Source organism: Cavia porcellus, unplaced genomic scaffold (genome assembly GCF_034190915.1).
Source record: "Cavia porcellus strain 051 isolate PalLab524CR breed Dunkin Hartley unplaced genomic scaffold, mCavPor4.1 scaffold_6, whole genome shotgun sequence".
Taxonomy (NCBI): domain Eukaryota; kingdom Metazoa; phylum Chordata; class Mammalia; order Rodentia; family Caviidae; genus Cavia; species Cavia porcellus.
The window spans coordinates 54,028,212-54,049,732 of NW_026947489.1; the positions used below are offsets into that span (position 1 = coordinate 54,028,212).

A 21,521-nucleotide genomic window follows, 5' to 3' on the forward strand; every position below is an offset into this window, starting at 1 on the left:
GCTGCTTTTGCAGTTTCCCAAAACCTAGCTCCTTCCACTCTTCACGGTCCTCCCAGATGGCCTTCCAGCCCAGCTCTTGCTCTGTGCACCTCGGCATCTCTGTGACCTCTCACCCTGCCCTCCTCCCACTTCCTCCAGCCTCTGCGAAGTCCTTGATCCTGTTTCTGAGCCTTCTCACCAGGCTTCACAATCTAGCTCTTCCTCTACCCTAGGTGTGCAGATCTGCATGGTTAGTTCCTTCTTCTCCATTAAGTTTCTACTAAAGATGATGTCATATTCACAAGGCCTTCTAGACCTCTAAAAGGACATTCATATCCACCCAACCACATGTCTCACCCTCAATCCCAACTGTACTTTAAAAAATCAATTGTCACCATTTGAAAAATGGTGTCCTATCTTTCTTTCTCTTTCTTTCTTTCTTTTCTTTCTTTCTTTCTTTCTTTCTTTCTTTCTTTCTTTCTTTCTCTTTCTTTCTTTCTTTCTTTTTTTTGTAACATAAAACTCTTGTACCTCTACTGCTGGCACTCAATAAATGACAGTGAAATGAATAATTAAGTCACTGGGAATTATTCTTAATTCTATTGCTTTTCACATATATTGGTGTAACTTTTGAATATTTTATAAAACTGTATAAAACATAAGAAATAACAGTCCACAGTCATCTAATAAAATAAGTATATGATTAATGTTTTGGTTAACCATCTTGGTTCATATTTTCCTTTAAAACTGTTTTTTTTTTTTTTTTAAATCTTTATGTCCATATAAGTAAAGTTTGGTCATACTGTTTTTTAACTACTCTTTTAAATGCGTGCGATAGGAGTTTGGCAAACAATTAAACAGTCTTTTCCTGCTTCATTCTTATTGATGCTTTCTCTCACTTTGTACCTACCAAACGCATTAGTTAATCAGTAGTGACTTAAATTGGGAATATAGGGCAATAGCAGTTAGGTCAATTATTTAAAGTTTAAAATGTGCTAAGAACCCTTAGCACATCTGTCCGTAATAGGTGTCCATAATAACATTACTTCTTATTGCTAAAGTTTACCTTGTATTAAACTATTGTTGAAACTCAGGAATCAAAAATATAGCTATAATAGCTATAGTAGACCAGTAAATAGCAGCACGTAAGATTTGGGTCCATAGGAAGATTGTCAACCAAAGTTTTAAGAGTACTCACATTCATTTAGTCATATTGTAACTGACCTTGACAGTTTCCAAATTATTAGCTTATTAAAAGTTCTAGGTAGTGCTACCTCTTTATGAGACTATGAATTTATTGTTTTAAAAAATTCTCTGTCATCCCTCTTAGAAATGAAAATTTATGTCTAGATTGTGGGTGTTGACCCTATTTTTGAATATCATTATAATTTTAGCATGGAGGATTGGAACTTAAAATTTTAAAAACATTTCCAGTTTACATAAAGGGTGAAATTTGATTTTTATTATCTTACGCTGTGGGAATTATTTCTGTAAAATTAGAAAGTGAAGTTACAGGAAAGAAAAATTTAACTGTATTTAAAAAGTCCCACAAACCTATTTCTTTTATAGTGTATAATAGTTTAGTAGATAATTTGAAACCCATTTGTCTGTTATACCATCTGTCAGAAACATGCTGCCGCTGTCAAATGTCCAGCAAAATTTGAACCATGTCCTGGGAGTAATGCGCCCTTGGTACATGCAGGTTAGAGCCGGGATTCTTGCAAACGTGACTGCTTTTTTTTTTTTTTTTTTTTTTGTCGTTGTTGTTTTGTTTTTGTTTTCTGTTTGTTTTGGGGTTTTTTGTTGTTGTTTTTAGCTATACTATATTTTATGGTTTCTTTTTCTGAAGAACTATTTGGTCAAAAAGGGAAAATGAAATAAATCTGAACTATTTTTAAAAGAAATAATACTGTATTAATGCTTCATCATAATGGCTGTACTTACAGTTCTCAGTATCTCTCAAAACTATGCCGTGAATTCCTACTGTGTTTTACGCTACATGTTCACATTGTGAAGCAATCTGGTCCTTACTAGAAGTAATCATTTATAGCAAAAAGATGAACATCTAAACTCATATTGCTGATTTTGATGGCACTAGATAAAGATGCTGTGTTAATAACACAGAAGCCACACTTACTTTTAATTTCAAAAAGTGGACTAAAACCAGATCCACATCTATCACCATGCACTAAATTAAAGTGAACACGAAACAAAGATCTAAATATTAAAATGGAAACACTAAATTTAGTGGAAGAGAAAATAAGCAGAAATCTTTCAGTTGTAGATGTGTATAGAGACTTCATGAACAAAACCTAGCCCACATCGGAAATAGTACTTAAGAAGCAGATGGGATCTCACCTAACTAAAAAAACAAATATTGTACAACAAAAGAAATCAGCACTGGAGTGAAAATAAATCCCATAGAATGGGGAAAAAATTATACTCATCTGTCCCTCAGACAAAGAATGTATATATAGAACATATGAAGAATTGAAAAAAAATAAGGCTCCAAAGTTCAGACTTTATCCACAATGGTCATCTGAGATGAACATATTTATGTCTCAAATGAAATACAAATTACAAATAAATACATGAAAAATGTTCAATATCACTAGTCATTCGAAAGATGCAAATTAAAGTATCCCTTAGATTCCATCTCACTCCAGAAAGCATGGTTGTCATCAAGAAATCAAAAAATAATAACTGCTGGCAGGGCTATGGGTTCTCCATTATTAGTGGGAGTGTAGACTGGTACAGCCACTGTGGAGATCAGTGTGGAGATTCCTTAAAATGGAATAGATATTCCATTTGACCTTCCAGTATTCCAGGAAGAATGAAAAATATCATACCACAGGGATATATGTACACCCATGTTTATAGCAACACAATTTGTCATAGTTAAATATTGGAAACAACCTCAATGGCCATCAACTGAAGAATGGATTATATATATATATATATATATATATATATATAGAGAGAGAGAGAGAGAGAGAGAGAGAGAGAGAGAGAGAGAGACAGAGAACAGAGAGACAGAGAGAGAGAGAAAAAGAAAAAGAGAGATAAAGAGAGGACAGAAGGATAGATAGATACATATAGATATATACATTGCCATAAAGAAAAATAAACTGCAGAATATTATAGAGAAATAGATGCAACTCCAGACCATCCTCATAAGTGAAATAAATTAGACCCACATTTGTAAACATGGTATTATCTCACTAGTGTGAGAAACTGAATGAGTAATAAAATCCAAGATGTACAACAGAAATTATGAATTGGGAAGTAACTGTTCAAAAGAAAAGACAAACTGTGATCAGAGGAAAGGGGAAAGCAAGAAAGTGAAATGAAAAAAAAAAATATATATATATATATAAACATACAAGATAGTTAAGATTGTTATACAGCTAGTTTCTCTGAAAAGAAAGATTTGAGCTAATAATGTTTGGACAATATTTTTTGCCAATTATCTTGTACTCTGAATAATCACTTATTGAAGATAACAATATGCAATGCTTTGATTATTTTTGTCCTGCTAGCCTATTTTGAAGGCCTATTTTGTTGTTTTTATTATTTTCATTTCCTTTTCTCTTCAAAATAAAAACAATCCAAAATGTGATAAGAAAGAGGCAACTCAAAATAGTGAGTATCTGAATTCATAAAACCCACTTACTGGAGATAAGATATTGCTAATGTTCTAGAGGTACATACTGATGATTTACATCTTCCATAAAATTCAAGCACTCCAAATTGCATGTCATTTACCGTTGATAAAATCAGAAAGATAATCTTTCTCAAGGGAACACAGTGAGGAGCTGTTAGGCAAATGTTCACAGATTAAGTCAATTCTTTTACAATGCAGACTTTAAAAGGGATAATATAAATTGCATTTTAGAAGAGGCATAGATCATAACAGCCCAAACTAGGAACTATCTTATTTGGCTCACCTTTTAAAGGATTAATTGTTTATCACCGTCAGGGATTCATTTGTTCATTAAGTATACAAAGTTCATGACATACCAGGGATTTAGGCCTTGGGTACGTCAAATATGTGCCATTTCCGTAGTGTTCACAGTCTGCTCAAAGAGAAAAGAAGTCAAATTTAACAACAAACAAGATCATTGCAGATTGTGATTGGTGTTGTGAACAAAATAAGACCGTAGAAGAGGAGGGACCAATGTATGGACAGCTGGAGTGCAGAAGTTGAATTGATGTATTTAGATGACCTGGACTGGAAAAACGGGAGCTGGTGTCTGAGTTGTTGGCATGACCAAAAGGAGCCTTTTCGATCTGGTGACAAGGACTCCAGCAGAAAATGGATAGAATACAAAAACTCTAGAACAAGTGTTGTTGGTAAGTCTGCGAAGGAAAGGAAAATGAATTTACAACTTAACAATTCAGAGAATGAATGAATGAAGGTGCCACTCAAGATATCACCTGAACCACATTGTCACGGGCCCTGAAAGAATTTGCACTCCACATTAAGTGAAAAGGGAGGCCATAAGGATTATCAGACTGTGGCATATCTAGATGCTGATTTTTTTTAAAGTCCTATTACTTCTTGTGACTAATAAATATGTTTTGAGTGTATAAGTGGGATAAAGTTGATGTACTTGACAGATTGTATCTAGTGTAGGATTAGAAACTGAATCGTTTATTATGTATGGATCTCTCTGAAAACATCTACTTAAGACTGTAGGAACTTCTCTTTTTTTGTTATTGAGTGAGGGTCCCATGTGACTCAAAAGACACTGAAACTGTTACAGGATTATTCCAAAGTCTACCATTTCAACTCAAGTTTGGGAAGTGGGAGAGACTGAAACTTCAATGCTTTGTTAGGAGAACTATTTTTGATTTTATGGAAGATGTAAATCATCAGTATGTACCAGTGGAAATGTGTGTGAATTTTATCTAAAGTAACTCTAGAGATGGTGTGCCCTAGAAAAACAGATGTCAAAATTATAACACTTGTAATCAAGTGCAGCTTGGTTTTTGACCTGATTCTAATATCGTTTAGCTACAAATTTTGATCTTTATCTGTAAAGTGATACTTATATCTATCACAAAGATTAATATAATCATTCAGTGAGATTATGCATTCAAACGTTCTTTAAAAGTACCTGCAGTGTAAGTAATAAATAAATAATTGGTATTGTATTTTTTTCATGCTTTTGATTGGATGATATCTGCCATCGGTTCCTTTCATGGTGGTCCATATTGCAAGGATGGAGAAGGAAAGTGCAAGAGTACTTCTCTTAGGCTCCCAGTTCCTGTAGTACAAACAGTAGCACATTGCACTGTGTCACTGAATGAAAAAAGAACAAAAAGGAGATGAAGTCACCTATACCTGGTTGAAAACAGGAATGATTCAGTGAAAAGCAAAAGAGGAACAGAATCACTTTTAGCTTTTTTAGTGCTTAAGTTTTTTGAGGAAATTTTGCTGTGAGGATCTGCTCAGCTGTTAATTCCAGTCCCTCTGCCTTTAGCTTTTTCTTAAATTAGCACTTTGTAAACAATCTAGTTGAGCAACTCTTCAAGCCCACTGTTCCTGGTAAATCATTTGTTTGTAAAGTAACAAAACCAAACTCTTTCTTCCATGGGTTTTATAGGAAAATACCTCTCAATCCAATTCCATAATCTCTTTACTAGTGTTTGGACACTCTTGAATTTTCTGGGCAAAGGAAGTTAATTCTTCCATGCAGAGCCTAATATAAGTTTAAAAACATATCTGTATAGAATAAAATTAATAATAGTGTGGCATTATCAGTACAGAATTTTGTATGATAGTTCATGGAGTAAAAAGTATATAGAAGACCAGATTGTACATCTTCTTGCTTATGTAAATTTTCTTGTTTTCAGAATGAAAATATGTATTCTACCAGAATTGTATACATACTTTCAGAAAAGAAAAACTATTATAGACATTATATGCTAAATGTATTGAGACATCATGAGATTAATATATTACCTCTGGTAACTACAGTTACAAGAGATGCTCAAAGTGGTGACTGATGATGAAGCCTTGTGTGGTAAACTTGGTCCTGGAAATTGGTGCATGTGCATTTTAAGTTTCTTTTCTAAGGGGTGTCAGTGTAGTGGGTTTTCTGAAATATATGACAATCACTAGGATCCCCCATATGAGGGTGACCAATCTATTAAAAACCATCATATTATTTTTCTTTTCCTGAAGTGTATACACGTTTTGGCCGATTCTAGTATTTGTCGTGTTCTGATGTATGTATATTCCAAAGACTATGTCTTGGGATTTGGATATATATTGTATATATCTTATATATTTTATATATATTATATAAATTATAATATGTGTGTATTTGTCTGGGAAGACTAAGAGTGACTACTTTTATAGATCGGGTGATTCCTTTACTTCTCCGAATCTTATGAAATGAATCTTATTTACAATGACAAAGAATAGACTGAGGAAACTGAAGAAAGAGATACATGAAAGTGCTGCATAAACCATAAAAATGAGAGAAAAATGTGATGGAAGTAAAGATATACAACATATCAGGTTGAGTCGGAATCAATGGTGGTTTGGCTCTGAGAGAAAGAAACTGTCTTCTAGTATACTGCTATCACATTGATTTTTTTTATTATCATTATTCAGGTACCATATTATCGATTTTTAAACCATTTGTTTGTGTAGCTATGATTAAAACAGTAGAACTAACTCCAAACTTGTAAATGACTTTCTTTAAGGATGAAAGAAAAAAGGATGCCATGATGATGGTAAGGTTAAGTAATTTCCCAAATTCATGTTCTTTGAAATAAAATCTAGAATTTTGACAAAGAATCATGCTTTATCTGTCACTATGGAAGTACTGGAAAAATTCAACTGAAAACTACCTCTGAAAATCATGACATTCCAAAGGAAATATTTCTTAGGCAAATTTATGTTAATGAAACTCGTAATGCAATACATAAAGTTACTTTGTTGTAAAACAAACTATAAACAATTTGAGAGATGATATAATATTTTTTCACATTCTTCCCATATGCCATTCAAGAAAAAATATAATACCTGGACAACAGGTAATATGATTTATAAATTGAATTCAAATAATATTTGGACCCAGGGATGATTTTATAGCCTTTTCACAAAGAGAAATGCTTCCACAGAGGACATGGGAAATGAGTTGTGTGCTTTTATAAATGGAAATTAATATGAACACAGTTTAGATGTGAGTAAATAAAAGTTTCATTCAAGTACTGTGGCTTAAAGAAGGAGACCAAACAAAATACTGAGGGTGCATCACACTGACACTCTCTGAAACCAACTGCTCAAATTTAAAGGAATAAAAGAAGCTCATGCCACACTTATGGAAAACACTGCTTGCTTGTTCTCTCTTTCTCTCCCATCCCCAATGTCTCTCTCTCTCTCTCTTCTCCTCTCTTCTTTCTTTCTTTCTTTCTTTCTTTCTTTCTTTCTTTCTTTCTTTCTTTCTTTCTTCCAACGTCCCTCTTTCTCTTCTTTCCTTCCTTCTTTTTTTCTTTCCTTCAGAAAATAAATAAGAAAAACAAGTACACAAACTTGTAAGGATAACGTTTCTATCATACGCACATGCTAGGTTATAGCCAAAACCTTTCTTGGTCATGATGAAGCTACTAATAATCTGTTAGACCTTAAAAAGGCTACATTCATTTCTGTGATTACTCACAGATGCACCTGCATTGTGACTTCAATTGCCTTTTCATTCAATCCTGAACATATCTATTGACCTAGACAAAAAGAACATTGTGTTTGTCTCTGGTGTGTTCCCAGCATTGTAATCAAGGCCATGGTTGTCTTGTAAGAAGGCAGGTGTGTGCTCTCAAGGAAATAATACAGCAGCCACAGGTAGGACTCAGAGGACACCGAGATGGGTACATAGGTGAGTGAATGCAGTAAGCCACAGCCAAGCATGTGAGTAAGCAGAGGGAAGCTGAAGCATGAGTGACAAGACAGGCTGGCATTGGAGTACTGAGGTAGGACCTCAACCTGTGGAGGAAGAAAAGAGTCAGAAAAGAAAACTTGCACACATCTTCAGTTTGCATTTGCATGCTACCAACTTGTAATCAAAATACACATCAAGCATTCAAATCTTTGAAACTGATTACAGAAAAAGATACAGTGCCGTTATTCCCCATCATAAACCTCTGTTTTTGAACACGCCTATCCCATACTCATTTGTCTTTAGGATAAAAAGTGTAAGTGTTGCTGCCCAGAGCATTCAACAGAGACTTGAAAATAGTCTGTACTCAAACCCTTTATTCATCAGATCTGACACCATGCTAATTCTGGCTCTCTTGCAAAATCAAAATGATCTTGAAGGGTAGATTAAAGGGCAAAATAAAATATAGTTTATAGGAATCATGGAGATAGATCTGCTGCGAAAGGAAAGGGAGCCAAGTGAGGGGGAGAATGGGGAAGGAGGAGAGGGAGGAGTATGAGGGAAAATTAACATGTGTACATTATCAAACCCCTGTTGTGAATGTAGACATTATGTACTACAAACATGCACTGATGAAAATAAAAACTAAAAAAAAAGGTAAAGAATGGAAATAGACCAAACTGAAGGGTAGATGTTTTGAATTGATTTTGGGCATTGAAGCAGCCCTCGTAGCACAACTAAAGATGTTCATGAATGTCAGAGTTTCAGGACTGCTTCAGAAAGTTGTAAGAACAATTGGATTATTTTGCTTACAGTAAAAGAGGGAGGATATCTGAGGGGAATAAATGGCCATGTGTCTTTTACTGAAATTGATTTTAACAAAAAGCACTAAATTTTCACCGTAGTTTACAATCACACTTGTGGTTTTGGTCTTAAAAGAGTAAATCACGAGTCTACGGATCAGGAGCAGAAGACTTTATCAGGTGATATGGCCAAGTACTCTTAGATTGCTCCTATGATGAGGAACAGTTGTAAAGCCTGAGGCAAAGAAAATATGCAGATAGATATAATGTTCAAAAGTTAGAAACTGGACACACATGTGAGACTTTAGAGATGAAGGAAAAATGCGTCCTATTGTGAATGTCCTTTTCAAGCAGCTCATTGTGTTTGATACTGAAGTTATGAGTGCTAATCTCTTTACCCAGAAAGCACCATTTGGTTCTAGAGTTCTTTGTGGTTCACATTTGATTTCTTGAAGTACATTTTTGTAAACAAATGTGCAATATAAAACATTTAAGGTCCTATCATTGTGACATATACTATTTTCTGAGAGTGTTCTAACATTGTGATGCAGGCAAACATTTGAGCCATATCTTAGTGTTAACTACAGGTGTTCTGAAGTCTGTGACCTTTGCAAACTCAACCTATCCATTGGCAACAGACTGCCCTCTTGAACATGCCTGTTTAGGTGACAGTTTGAAGACACTTATTATTCACTAGTTATTTTCTCTGTTTCAGCTTGTGTTGGTCCAGAATTCATATAGCTAGTCAGTCTTCCTGATTGACTGAAAAACTACAAAAATAAAACAGAAGGCCCATCTGCTCCTGTAGGTTCCATCCAAGATTTCCTGGAAGGGAACTACAATGCAGATCAAATATTTGCCACAGCTATGAGTGACTAGTTTTGGAAGCTATGCCAATAGGGTAAAATATAATCTTGAGTTACTTCATATCTCTTTCTCCCCTTTATGACTCTATTAAGAGTCAAACTTTGTCCAGAGACTTGGGTGATTTCTTCATATTCAATGTCTTCAGGGTGTTGACACACATGCTCTAGCATAACAAGCAAGTTGGCTTTTTAGAAGGCGTTGTGTGTAATAACCGTTATTACGGTTGGAAGTAAAACTGAATAACAGTCAGCATGGCAATACGTGCCTGTGTCAAGTACTGTACCAGTTATCTCTGGGAAATTTGATCCTCACCGTGGCCTCTATGATGTTACTTAAGCTGTTTCCTCTCGCTAGAGTATATAGACCCTCCCTCCATCTCTCTATATTCATTCCGTTTTTCAGACTTTATTCATTATGTATAGGTATGTCTGCTAATGTTTCTTATTCGTGGACACCTGGAATAATTGTCAAACTAAGCCACACACTTGAAAACTTTATCTGCGAAAGGTCAGACTGTAAATAGTTTAGTTTTGCAGGCCATATGGTCTCTTTCACAGCATTCAGCTGTCCTGGGAAATCAGCCATAGAAAATCCACTACAGTAAGGAAAGAACTGGGCTTCAGGAGAACATTCCTCATAAAAACAAGCTCCAGCAAGGATTTGGCCTCCAGGAGTTTTCTGACTCTTGAGCTGGACTTTTCTTGTTGTTTTCATGGCCTGGGAGAAACTCAGCTGAACTTCCTCATTATGGAGCATAATTGATATTGAGGTATTCAAGGTCATACATTTATACTGGGTCCAGGTTTGACATGCAGCTCTCCCGAACAATGGTCCGTCATCTTAAGTTTATTTGTTGCTTTCATTATTTGATTATCTTCTACTCTATGTTAAATTACAAAATGGTATTATTATTTTATTATTTAATGTTTAGTTACTTATGTGCCTCCATCTATTTTTGCCACTCATGAAGGAGTGGGATAGGGGTAGTTCATATTTTTTGTATAAGTTTCACCTATAGATATAAATATGGATATAGACAAAATCTTTCTAAAATTTTTCAAGCATGAACTAAGGGTCCAAGAAATCTTCATGCTTAATATCCCTGGAAGAAATACAGTAAATCAAGCACTTTTCTTAGCTAATTATATGATTATTCATTACATTTTGATTTAGAAGAGTATGATATTGCCAATGCTGAATTTAAAATTTTACAATTTTCTTTCAAAACATGAATTTTACATTCTTTTGTCTTCTTCACTCTAATTTTACTCTGATTTTATTATTCTAGATTGTATTATTTTTAAGTTTGTTACTTTCTTATATCTTTATAGATTTTAAAATCACTGAAAATTTCAGTATTTGGCAATATGACGATAAATCTTAGAAGTCCAAATTTTAGGACTACAAGAGAAGTAAACTACCTTCGGATTTAACTTAATGCTATATGTAGCCTTTAAATTTCAATGAATAACGAATCATTTCATTATCTATCAGCCTTAGTTTCTTTCAGTACAGCATTTCAATGCTTACTTTTAGAAAAACTGTCATTTATTATTCTAAGTATAAACCAGGCATATTCAGCAGGTTTAGTCTAAAAAGTATTTTCCCAGCAGGATCCTGTTGATTTCTTACATGGTTCGCTTTCTCATTTCCTGCAGATCAATAAATACTCTGATGTTTCTAGATCAAAGAGGCATCCCCTGACAAGGAGCATAGAATGGCAGCTCCCTCTGCTCTATCCCTTCTTCTGAGTTCCCTAGGCCCTCTTTCAAATAACCAGCACCCCTTTATAGCATCCTTCACCATCGCGAGCTATCAACTTAGCTCTTTGTTGTTAGTCTCTTCCTTACCATTGGAATGCATGGACTCATCTGCTACTGGGGTGCCGTTCCAAGAATTGATGAATGAGATGCCTTGGAATGAGCATTCACACACTTAATCGAATGGGCATAAGAGAAGAAACACTTACTTTGATTCAATGCAGAACTTGTGGCAAAATATAGAAAAAATTGGATTCAGACCAAAATGAAAATCAAAGTTGCATATTTTTGTCCATGTACAGCTAAATTCACAGTACATTTTATCAATCAATGTAAAATTCACTAATTTATTATATAATTTTCTGGGCTGATTATTTTTGAAGCTCGCTTTAAACTCATTTTTCAGTCCTTTGCATTGAAATTTCTTGGGAATATGATAATAAATATATATTATATTTCCCACAGGTCCTTCAAGTCTAGCTAAGAAAAAAAAACTACAAGAATTTATGAGGTTAGATTTGCTTATTTTGCCTTCTTATGCATATACTTTAAATATTAAAATAATGAATTCATTTATCCAGTGTCTTAGGACAATTAACTTCACTTAATTGAATTTTTAAGAAAATTTTTGTTCCGTGATTGAAGTTTTTTTTCTATTTATAAATACCTGAGATAATAAACTATTCTGGAATATATATTCTAATTTTGTGACTAAACTGAACTTTGTACATATGTGTGTGTTTGTGTGTGTTTTTTAGTAATTAAAACATCTTTTTTAAAAATTGTGCTCTTGCAATTTGACATCAGACTTCTGGACTCTTTGATTTGTGGACAGTCTTATTTAATTCTTATTTTTCTTTCTCATTCATTTGTTAATCAAGTGTTTCTAGAACATGTGCCTTGTGCCATGCACTATTAAGATTACTGAATAGCAATTGTAGCCAAAACTATTCAGCATGATTAAAATATACGGTGAATGTTAAATTAAAAACACAATCATCACAACAGAAGACATTGCTATGAATCACCATCAAAACATTTCTGCTCTCTTTGAACTCCTCCATCCTTCTTGCCATTCCTGAAGCAGTTCTAAAAGGATTCATTTTGGGTATCTGTATGATTAAAAGAAATACATTAAATCCTGTCTCCAAATGCCAGCATGGCGAAATCATTATAATGTATCTTCATCGACCTAGTTTAAAGGAGATAAAACTGGGTGACCTCTGGCGTTTCCTCCAAGTCAAAATGACCATGGAAAGTAAGTGTTTTGAGTTGATCCAGGATATCCAGGCAGCCACAGCAGTGCAACTAGACATTTACAAAAGAAGACTTTCAGAAATGCTTTAGCGTGTGGCAAAAATGATGGGATGTGTGTTCCAATTGTGGGGAGTATTTTGGGTGGATTAATGGCCATGTGTCTTTCACTGTAATAAATTTTTAAAATTTATATAGTCATCATCTTTTACTCCTACCTTGTATATTCCTTCATAGTTTATGCTCTAGTGGAAAGTCAACTGAATGATTAAGAGTACAAACAGGGTGATACTAAGGAAAATAAGACAAGATGCAGTTCCAGAGGTGATGGCAATGGTGTTTTGACTGGGAGGGGAACAGCAAAGCCTTTCTGCAGTGTGGCAGTGAGATTGAACAGAGGAGCAGGAGTGACACAAGACTTTCTGCCTTTGGAACGGTTACTGTAAAAGCCCTCAACAGGGACGGACTTGGCTTCAAAAGGAGAAACATGAGATCACTCTGCCTGGACAGTAGTGGACAAAAGTGAGAGATGGGTACTGTGGTCACTGATCTTGTTCCCATGATTGAAAGCCAACACCAGGGCACACTTTGACATTTTCTTGAATATTCACTAAATTAAAATAGCCATTGTTACTGGAGAAATGATTATTATCCATTATCTTGCCACTGAGTTATGTACAAACCTGAGTTAAAATGCTTTTACAAAGAGTATTTTTCTGTTTCATACTTATCTTAATTCTCCTGCAAGCGCCTCTGGGAAATATAGAATGCATGCATGATCATAATTCCTCAGCAAGTTAATGTAAAAGAATGAAAAGATAGATGAAATTTGGTTTGAAAGTTCATGGAGCTACACCACAAACGTAAAGGCTTCATACCATTTGTTAAAATGTGCTATTCAGATTGGTTGTGGTCACAGTGCCACTGAAACTTTTGTAAGAGTTGCTTAGCCTGCTTTGTGCAAAAGGGTGGTAGAAGAGCAAGGGAGGGAGGTCTTCATCAACAGTGATGAATGACATCCACTCAGGTGAAGTCTGTTGCTATGGAGATGAGGTGAGATGCGAATTACAGTGGTCCAGCATGAGAACCTTGCTCTTAATGTAATCTCCCGGAGAGGGAGCAGAGACTGTAAAAAAATCCAAGGGCTGAGTCCTGGGCATTTTCATATTAGGAAAATGTGGACTTTGGGAGAAAGAAGAAAGGTCCATTAAATGAATCACAGAAGAACAACTAGTGAGGGAAAAGGCAAAAATGTTAATGAGATTATAAAAGCTAAGTGCAGAAAGCGTTACAAATAGAACTGAGATTTTGCTACTTCCAGGGCAGTTGACTTTTTGAGTATGATGAGAATTTAACTTTTCACCTGGAAGTACAGATCAGGTTGATGATTATCCTGTGTTCTCTCTTATGGGCATCTATTTCTTTTTTATTATTGCAAGAAGCACAACATGGTATCTGTCCTCTTAGCTTTCTACAATATTATTAGATGAAATTTTGAAAATTGAATCTCTAAAACTTATCTCCTGCAAATGAAATATTTTAGCCATTGATTAGCAACTCCCCAGTTCTTATTTTTTAGCTTTGATAGAATCCCATTTTGTCTTTCTTTCCTGAATTTTGATATTTCTTAGTCTCTCTTTTCAAGGCATGCTAGAAAGCAGATTTTTATACAATCTCAATTTTACTTGACATTGTTAGATAGCAGGTCTGAGTTGAGATCCTTCACAAGAATTCACTTTGATATAGATGTGTTTCTGAAAATCTGTAGTTATTTAAACTGCTATTGTGACTTATTATAAATTAGTGTGATTTGTCTAAATTCTGATAGCTTATAAATGTTTTCCATTGAGTTTATGGAATTTGTTCCATTCAATAATTATTTTGACAAGCATATACCAATCATTGTGCCAGAATCTCATTGAATCTTTCTATACATTCTTTTCAGAAAAATGTGATGAACCGCTTGTCTCCAGTCTCCCCCATGTGGCTTTCAGCAGCTCCTCATCTATGTCCAGCAGCTATGCCCCTGGCTATGCCAAGATAAACAAGCGAGGAGGTAAGACAACTTTTGATTCCTCTGCCAAAGAACATGTTAAGGAAAAATATTTTGTATTAGAGGATATAGTTTTAAATTGTGAATTGTCGTACAATAGACATTAGCAGGCACCCAAAATCATTCTTGCCACTTCTAGAAGATCTAGAGATACCAGGCATCATGTGCCTTCTTATTAGGGAATAATTTAGGAAAACTTGGGCTGCAAGTGAATACTATTATACTAGCTATTTTGGAGTCACCTGTAGTAACAGATTCAGAGTAATATAACTCTAAGTTAATAAAATCCTTACTAATCTAAAAATCATATGAAACACAGTTTAAAAATTAGCTTCTACTATGTGTACAGAGCATGAAAAACCGTACTATAATATTCACTGCCTTTTCTCTTTTCATTAATATGTACAGTTTTTATTAAAAATATAGGAAGCATAAATATAAGGCCTTTATAATGTCTCAGATTTGTGCAGAATTTAGCTTTGTTTTTAAAAATACATAAAATAGTTACTAATGTATTCAGTTTTTATATTTTTAAATCATTGTATTGATCATTTTAAGGGACATGATTGGTGGAAGATACATAGTACTACTACAAATAGATATTGATAGAAATACCAATGAATGTCCATTTCCAGAGGGAATATATTTTGTTTTTTAAACATGAGTAAATCAACAAGGACTATAAGATCTTATTAAATAAAACACAAAAACAGGGATTTTCAAAGACTGGAGAGGGAAACGTAGAATGGGAATGTTGATGAACAAAGAAATAGTTTGAATTAGAAAGAACCAACTCTAGGAACTCAGGACAGAGCACAGTGACCGTAGTTAATAATACCATGTTGTACAATTGAAAACAACAAGGAAAGTAACTCTTGCCAGCGTGCTCACTATAAAAAAGGGCAGCTCTTTGAAGAGATAGGCACATTACTCACATGAGTAAGTAGATTCGGAATGGATTCGTATAATAAAACATCGTGCTTCATATATATATATATATATATATATATATATATATATGAAATTGTATCTATCAATTTAACCTCAATAAAATCAGAACTTAATTAGGAAATACTAAATCATAGGATAATTTCAAACCTGAACAATTCAATAAGTAAATATTGAAAACTAATAAATGTAGAGGGACCACTGAAAAATATGAAACAGAATGAGAAAGAGGAAAACAACAAAAAGTAATCATTCATGGTACCAGAAAATAGAGAAAGAGATATGAAAACATTAAAAAGGGGAAAGGATAGATAAGAAAGGGCTAGAATAATATATAATAAACAATATATACAGAATTGTGAAAATAACTTCATCAACAAGATCTGACATACTGAAACACAGAGATAAAAAGTTAGAAGCATATAAATAACAAAAAGGTTTTGATTTAATAGCATTATTAGTTAGCTCATCTTTTTATAACTTTATATTCATCAGGTTCCTAAAATGAGTTTGCAGTTCAATACTAGTTATCAAAATATTTCTTAGAAATATTAAACTAAGCTAAATTTTACCTTGTTATTTCTTTTATGAGTGCCACTGGAGCCATTAACAAGGAAAAGAATATATGGAAAAAAGCATAAAAAAAGAATTGGCCATACCCAAATACTAATGATGCAGATTCATCCAGGACTATAAATTATAGAGCAAAATATAAACAATAAAATAAATAACAGATTCCTAGGTGCCAAGGGATGTCATAATCTCAAAAGTATATGTCATGGTACTGAAAAATCTTGACAATTTTAATGAGAAGCAGAGTCAGAAAATATTTATTTATAAATATGAGGAAAATATGACTGAAGAATATGATTTCCTCCATGAATTCTAGCATGTCATGCACAGAACACTTGAGGAATAAAGAGCATAAAATATTGTCAACAATGAGGAGTGAACAAATAAACAATAAAGAAACTATGGGAGAATTCCCGGTTTTGAGCAATAAATCCATTTCATTTTAAAATTTAAGCTAAGGAATTGTCCTCTTTGGACAAAGTACATATTTGTAAATTCAAGAACATAAAGTACCAAATTATCAGAATAATGCAAATGTGTATTACTCTGACTTTTCAACAAAAAAGTCACTCACTAAATGTGTGAATTAGTTTTTATTTTTTTAATTTTTCAGGAATTAATATATCTTAGAAAGTCTGTTATTGTCATTCTGGTAGTGTTACATTCATTTTTTGTTTGGTTTTAAAGTAATATCAAATGTTGCTTTAAATTACTTAGAGGTATTTATCTATTTACCTACTCATATATGTAGAATGTGATATTTAAAAATTAATTTATAAAATTTTCATAGACTTTTTTATCCAGATAATGCTTTTTTAAGACTAGTTTTGAAACATGCCTTTTTTATTTCATTCTGCTATCCTCTCTGGATTGTTTTTTGCAGGTAGATGGATGGATACATAGACAGATGAAATGTAGAATACACTGGTAAACAGAAAGTGTTTTTCAACACACAAAAAAGTCTATCTTTATTATTAGTATATTCTTTTTTGTTTTGTTTTGGTTTGATAGAGTTTTTGAGACAAAGTCTCGCTACCTTGTTCAGACTGGCATTGAATTGATTATTAGAGCATGCTAGCTTTGAACTCCCAGCAACCTTCCTGCTTCAGGCTCCGGAGTGCCAGGTTTAGAGGCATGCATCACCATGACAAGCTGAAAAGCTGTTTTTAAAAAGTTGTATTTTTCTTGGTAGTGTAAACTCCAATGTGTCTTTTTTTGGCTACTGCTGTGATTCATAATTACATATTAGGGTGAAGCTATCATATTAGGAGAGAAATATTGTATATCCCTCAATTACTAGCTTGTCCTTCACTGTTCCGTTTATCAATGTGTGTTCTGTTGGAGTTTTATTACTTATATTTTGGCTTTCAAAGGTATTTGCTGTGCATAACTGCATGTGAACTATCACCCTACACCTTATTATTGTGGCTGCTTTGGATTCTGAGGCAGGTATTTCTGCCTCCACCCTTCACAGTGCACTTTATCTTGGTGGACAATCGCAACACATATTTGTAGGCTTAAACTCCACCCTAGATGATCATGAAGTGTGGGTTGGAGGAGTCATCATCTTTGAGGAAAATAACATTTCTCCAAGAAAAACCTAAAATAAATTCATAAGCAGGAGCATAGAGACCTAAGCCTATAATCCTAGGACTCTGGTCCAGTAAGACAAGAGAATTAGAAGTTTGCCTGGAGGAGTCTCCATATATAAGTAGAAAAAAAAAAAAAAAAAAAAAAAGAAAGAAAAAAGAAATATGCTGCAGTGGCAACTTAGTGTAAAGGCCCAGGGTTCACTCTCTGGTACTGAAAAAAAAATGCACATGGCCATTTGGGTAATTAAATACAATATTTTATTCTTATAGAAAACTCATACGGAGTCTATTCATTGAAATTCATGCTCAAATACACCTAGTAACCTTTACCAATTGATAATTTTTTAGTAGAGTACAATATCTGAAAGTAGATAAAAAGGAAGCACAAAATTCTCAAAAGAGGCAAAAAAGAAATAGATATATGGAAGAGAAGGCAGGAATGCTGGGAGTGTATTTTCTGAGTTCACTACTGGCAAAAGTATCTGGCACACACTAGTGCAAATGTTTGAAAGTGAAAAGAAAATATACTAGCACAGGAAAATAAAAGATTATAATTAGCTAATTATACAGATGCAGAAAAGAACAAATTCAGTTTAGCTTTGTGTTGATAAATATTGACTTTGAGTTTCATTATGTAATTATCATTTTCCAATATATTTTACAGAGCATGTTGTTATAAATATATAGAAAGTAAAATACAATATATATGCAAATACACATTCAGATGACAGATTGTCACATATTTATGAAATTTAGTTTAGTTTTTGTGTTACCACAATCCAAATCCTTCTACTAAAATTTTCATGTCACAGAAAACTAAAAAAGAAAGCCAAAGTTAATTGTGACATTCAGATACTACATCCTGGAACACACTTTTTTAGTTTTGTTTCTTTCTTTTTATCTCTCCCTCCTTTTCTCCCTCCTATCCTTCTTCTTTCCTTCCTTCCTTCCTTCCTTCCTTCCTTCCTTCCTTCCTTCCTTCCTTCCTTCTTTCCTTCCTTCCTTCCTTCCTTCCTTCCTTCCATCCTGCCTTCCTTCCTTCCTTCCTTCCTGCCTCCCTTCCTTCCTTCCTTCCTTCCTTCCTTCCTTCCTTCCTTCCTTCCTTCCTTCCTCCCTCCCTCCCTCCCTTCCTTTCTTCCTTCTTTCCTTCCTTCCTTTACCTCTTTCTTTCTCTTTCTTTCTTTCTTTCTTTCTTTCTTTCTTTCTTTCTTCCTTCCTTCCTTCCTTCCTTCCTTCCTTCCTTTCTCTCCTCTCCTTTTAAAACCCCTTATTCCTGTGATCTTTGACATCTGCACATTCATAACACATTGAAAGCTTCCAATCTTGTGTTTCTCTGAGTCAATGTCTTTCTTCAAGTTTTGAAAGATTCATAGAAAGTATCACTTATCTTACATTTATAATACAGTTTACAGATACCAATGCTTTCTGGTATGCACTAAACACTTGTTGACTTTCATAATAACCTTACTAGGATGGCAAGTTAGAGCTGCTGTCCTAGGATGCTCTCTGCTTCCATTGCAACAGGACGTTAAAAAGGTATCAGAAAATTCAAAATATAAAAGCTAGCTAACAGTTTAACACCAGATTGAAACATGAATGGCCCGCCCCATAACTGGACCACCAAACCCAGAGAGTCTGGTCCAGGTCAGCTTGACCCAGTCGAGCTGCAGTGCTTCTGTTTTCCTTACTCAAACTACATCCTGTTTTACTAACTTGTTCTAAAGACTGTTTAGACTAGTCAAGAACAAGGACATATATGATGTCACCCACCTCCTCACTCAAACTTCCTAACTCTCCTATCTTATGATAAATAATTCCTCAAACTGCATCTGTCCAATCTGCCTGACAACATATGACATAGTCTTTAACTGACTTGCTATTGGCTTTTATACTTTCTCCTTGTACACACTATGTAACCAAAACCCAAAGCTGATGCAGGGCTGGTGATTTGGAACTGATCTTCTCACAGGCCCACTGGTGCAATAATCAATTTCCCTTCCAACACTTTGGTGCAAGGCATCTTCCTTTCAGTTTCATATCAGGGTTCTGCAACGCTATAATGAAATAACAGAGGTGGTTAATTTATAAAGAAAAGATTGGTTTGGCTTTTGGTTCTGGAGGCTGGGACATCCAAGGAAGTGGAACTGGGATCTGTCTACTCTGGAGTGAAGGCTTGTTGCTGGGAAATCCCATGGCAGAAAGTGGAAAGACAAGTACACATGTGAGACATTGAAAAGATCTTTTATTTTATCAGAAATCCACTCCCCAGGTTCTATGACAACTACACCTAACATCTATTGAAGCCCATGCTTCTCAGAAGAGTTGTATCAGAGGTTAAGTTTTCATTGCATGAACTTTAGGATCCTATTCAGGCCACAGCATATATCAATCAGTTCTCCTGTCAGACTTTCAGCCTTTTACCTCACCTGACTCTTATGAAAATTATCCTCTTCCATGCCTAAAGGGCCAGCTGCCCTCCCACATAGTCCTTTTCTTCCACTAGCCAGATGCAACTAGAAAGAGAAGCTGATGCCAACAGATGTCACAAGATTGTCTCTGTTATCTTTGCTGTGTGTGTATAGACTTTGAAACTGAGTGTACTATTGGAATAAACATGATGGTCATGTGTAGACAAGGCAAAGGGAGAAGGTAGCAGCCGCTGTTGAAGAAGTAAAGGTGAGAGACCCTGTGATCTAGATAGAGTAATAAGTACTGGCTTCAGTGGCCAGGTATGGGGGTGCATGCCTGCATATCTAGCACTCTGCGAGGTGAGGCAGGAGGATGCCCCAGGCTGAGCGAATTAGTGTCTTCCTGTCTTTATGAATGAATGGATGGATGGATGGGTGGGTGGTTGGTATGGGAATGCAGCTTAGTGAAAAGACTCAGTTCCATCCCCAGCACTACACACACACACACACACACACACACACACACACACACACACAGAGTCCCTATCTTCCTTTCTAGTTTCACTTCATGACCTCCTTTTGGGACACCTTAACCTCTGCTTTGCTAAGTAGACCTTTCTCTCTCTTAAGAGTCACCACCTTTTGTACAAGTTGATTTGAGTAAGTTCTTTTTTTTTTTTTTTTTTTTTTTTTTTTGTAGTTGCTACAGTACTCCTGACTAAAAAGTAACCATTATTTTCCCCATTTTACAGATTAGAAGACATATGTTCATGAACTGAGTGTGCAGACTTTAGATTCTACGGAGACCTAGTTGGGAACCTGTGAGGCAGGGGCAGGGACATAAATCTGTATGTTTACACAAACTCAACACACCGTGTATTGATTGGGGCAGGTGATGCAAATCACCACTTTGATTTAGCCCAAAGGTAGGACCTAAAGTGAGTTTGAAACTTTAATTTCTGCTTACCTCGCCAGATAAATCCTATTACAAAATCTCAGGTTTTTACTGCTGTAAATCTTTAATAATCTACCGTTTGCTCTTTCATTTGCATTTCCTTTTAGTTAGTGAATCTTTTTGTCAATTGTAAAGTTATTTTGTTTTGGATTTATTTGCTGAATAATTTCTCCCACCTTAGTAATGTTATTTTTATTAACCTACAGCACAGAGTTGAGGTGCAGAGGCCCTTTTTTGTTTATTTAACCTGTATTTCTTTTAATAGGGAAAGTCAATTGCACTGACAGGCCACATAATGAATGTTCACTTCTGGGAAGAATACACCTGTAACCGACATCTGGAAAGACCAAAGGAATGGATCTCTTGATAACCATACTTGTCTTAAAGAGACCTGCAGTCTCTGCTTTTCCTTATAGGAGACCACTGAGGTTAATAATTGC

At 34.8% G+C, this 21,521-nt stretch overlaps 1 protein-coding gene across 1 annotated transcript in view; it reads left to right on the forward strand.

Annotated features, from left to right (window-relative positions):
• Cntnap2 (contactin associated protein 2) overlaps positions 1-21,521 on the forward strand; it is a 1,917,858-nt gene that overhangs the window by 523,230 nt on the left and 1,373,107 nt on the right. Inside the window, exon 2 of the mRNA XM_063250667.1 lies at positions 14,498-14,608. Within this exon, the coding sequence (XP_063106737.1) occupies positions 14,498-14,608 (111 nt within the window). The remainder of the gene's footprint in view (positions 1-14,497; positions 14,609-21,521) is intronic.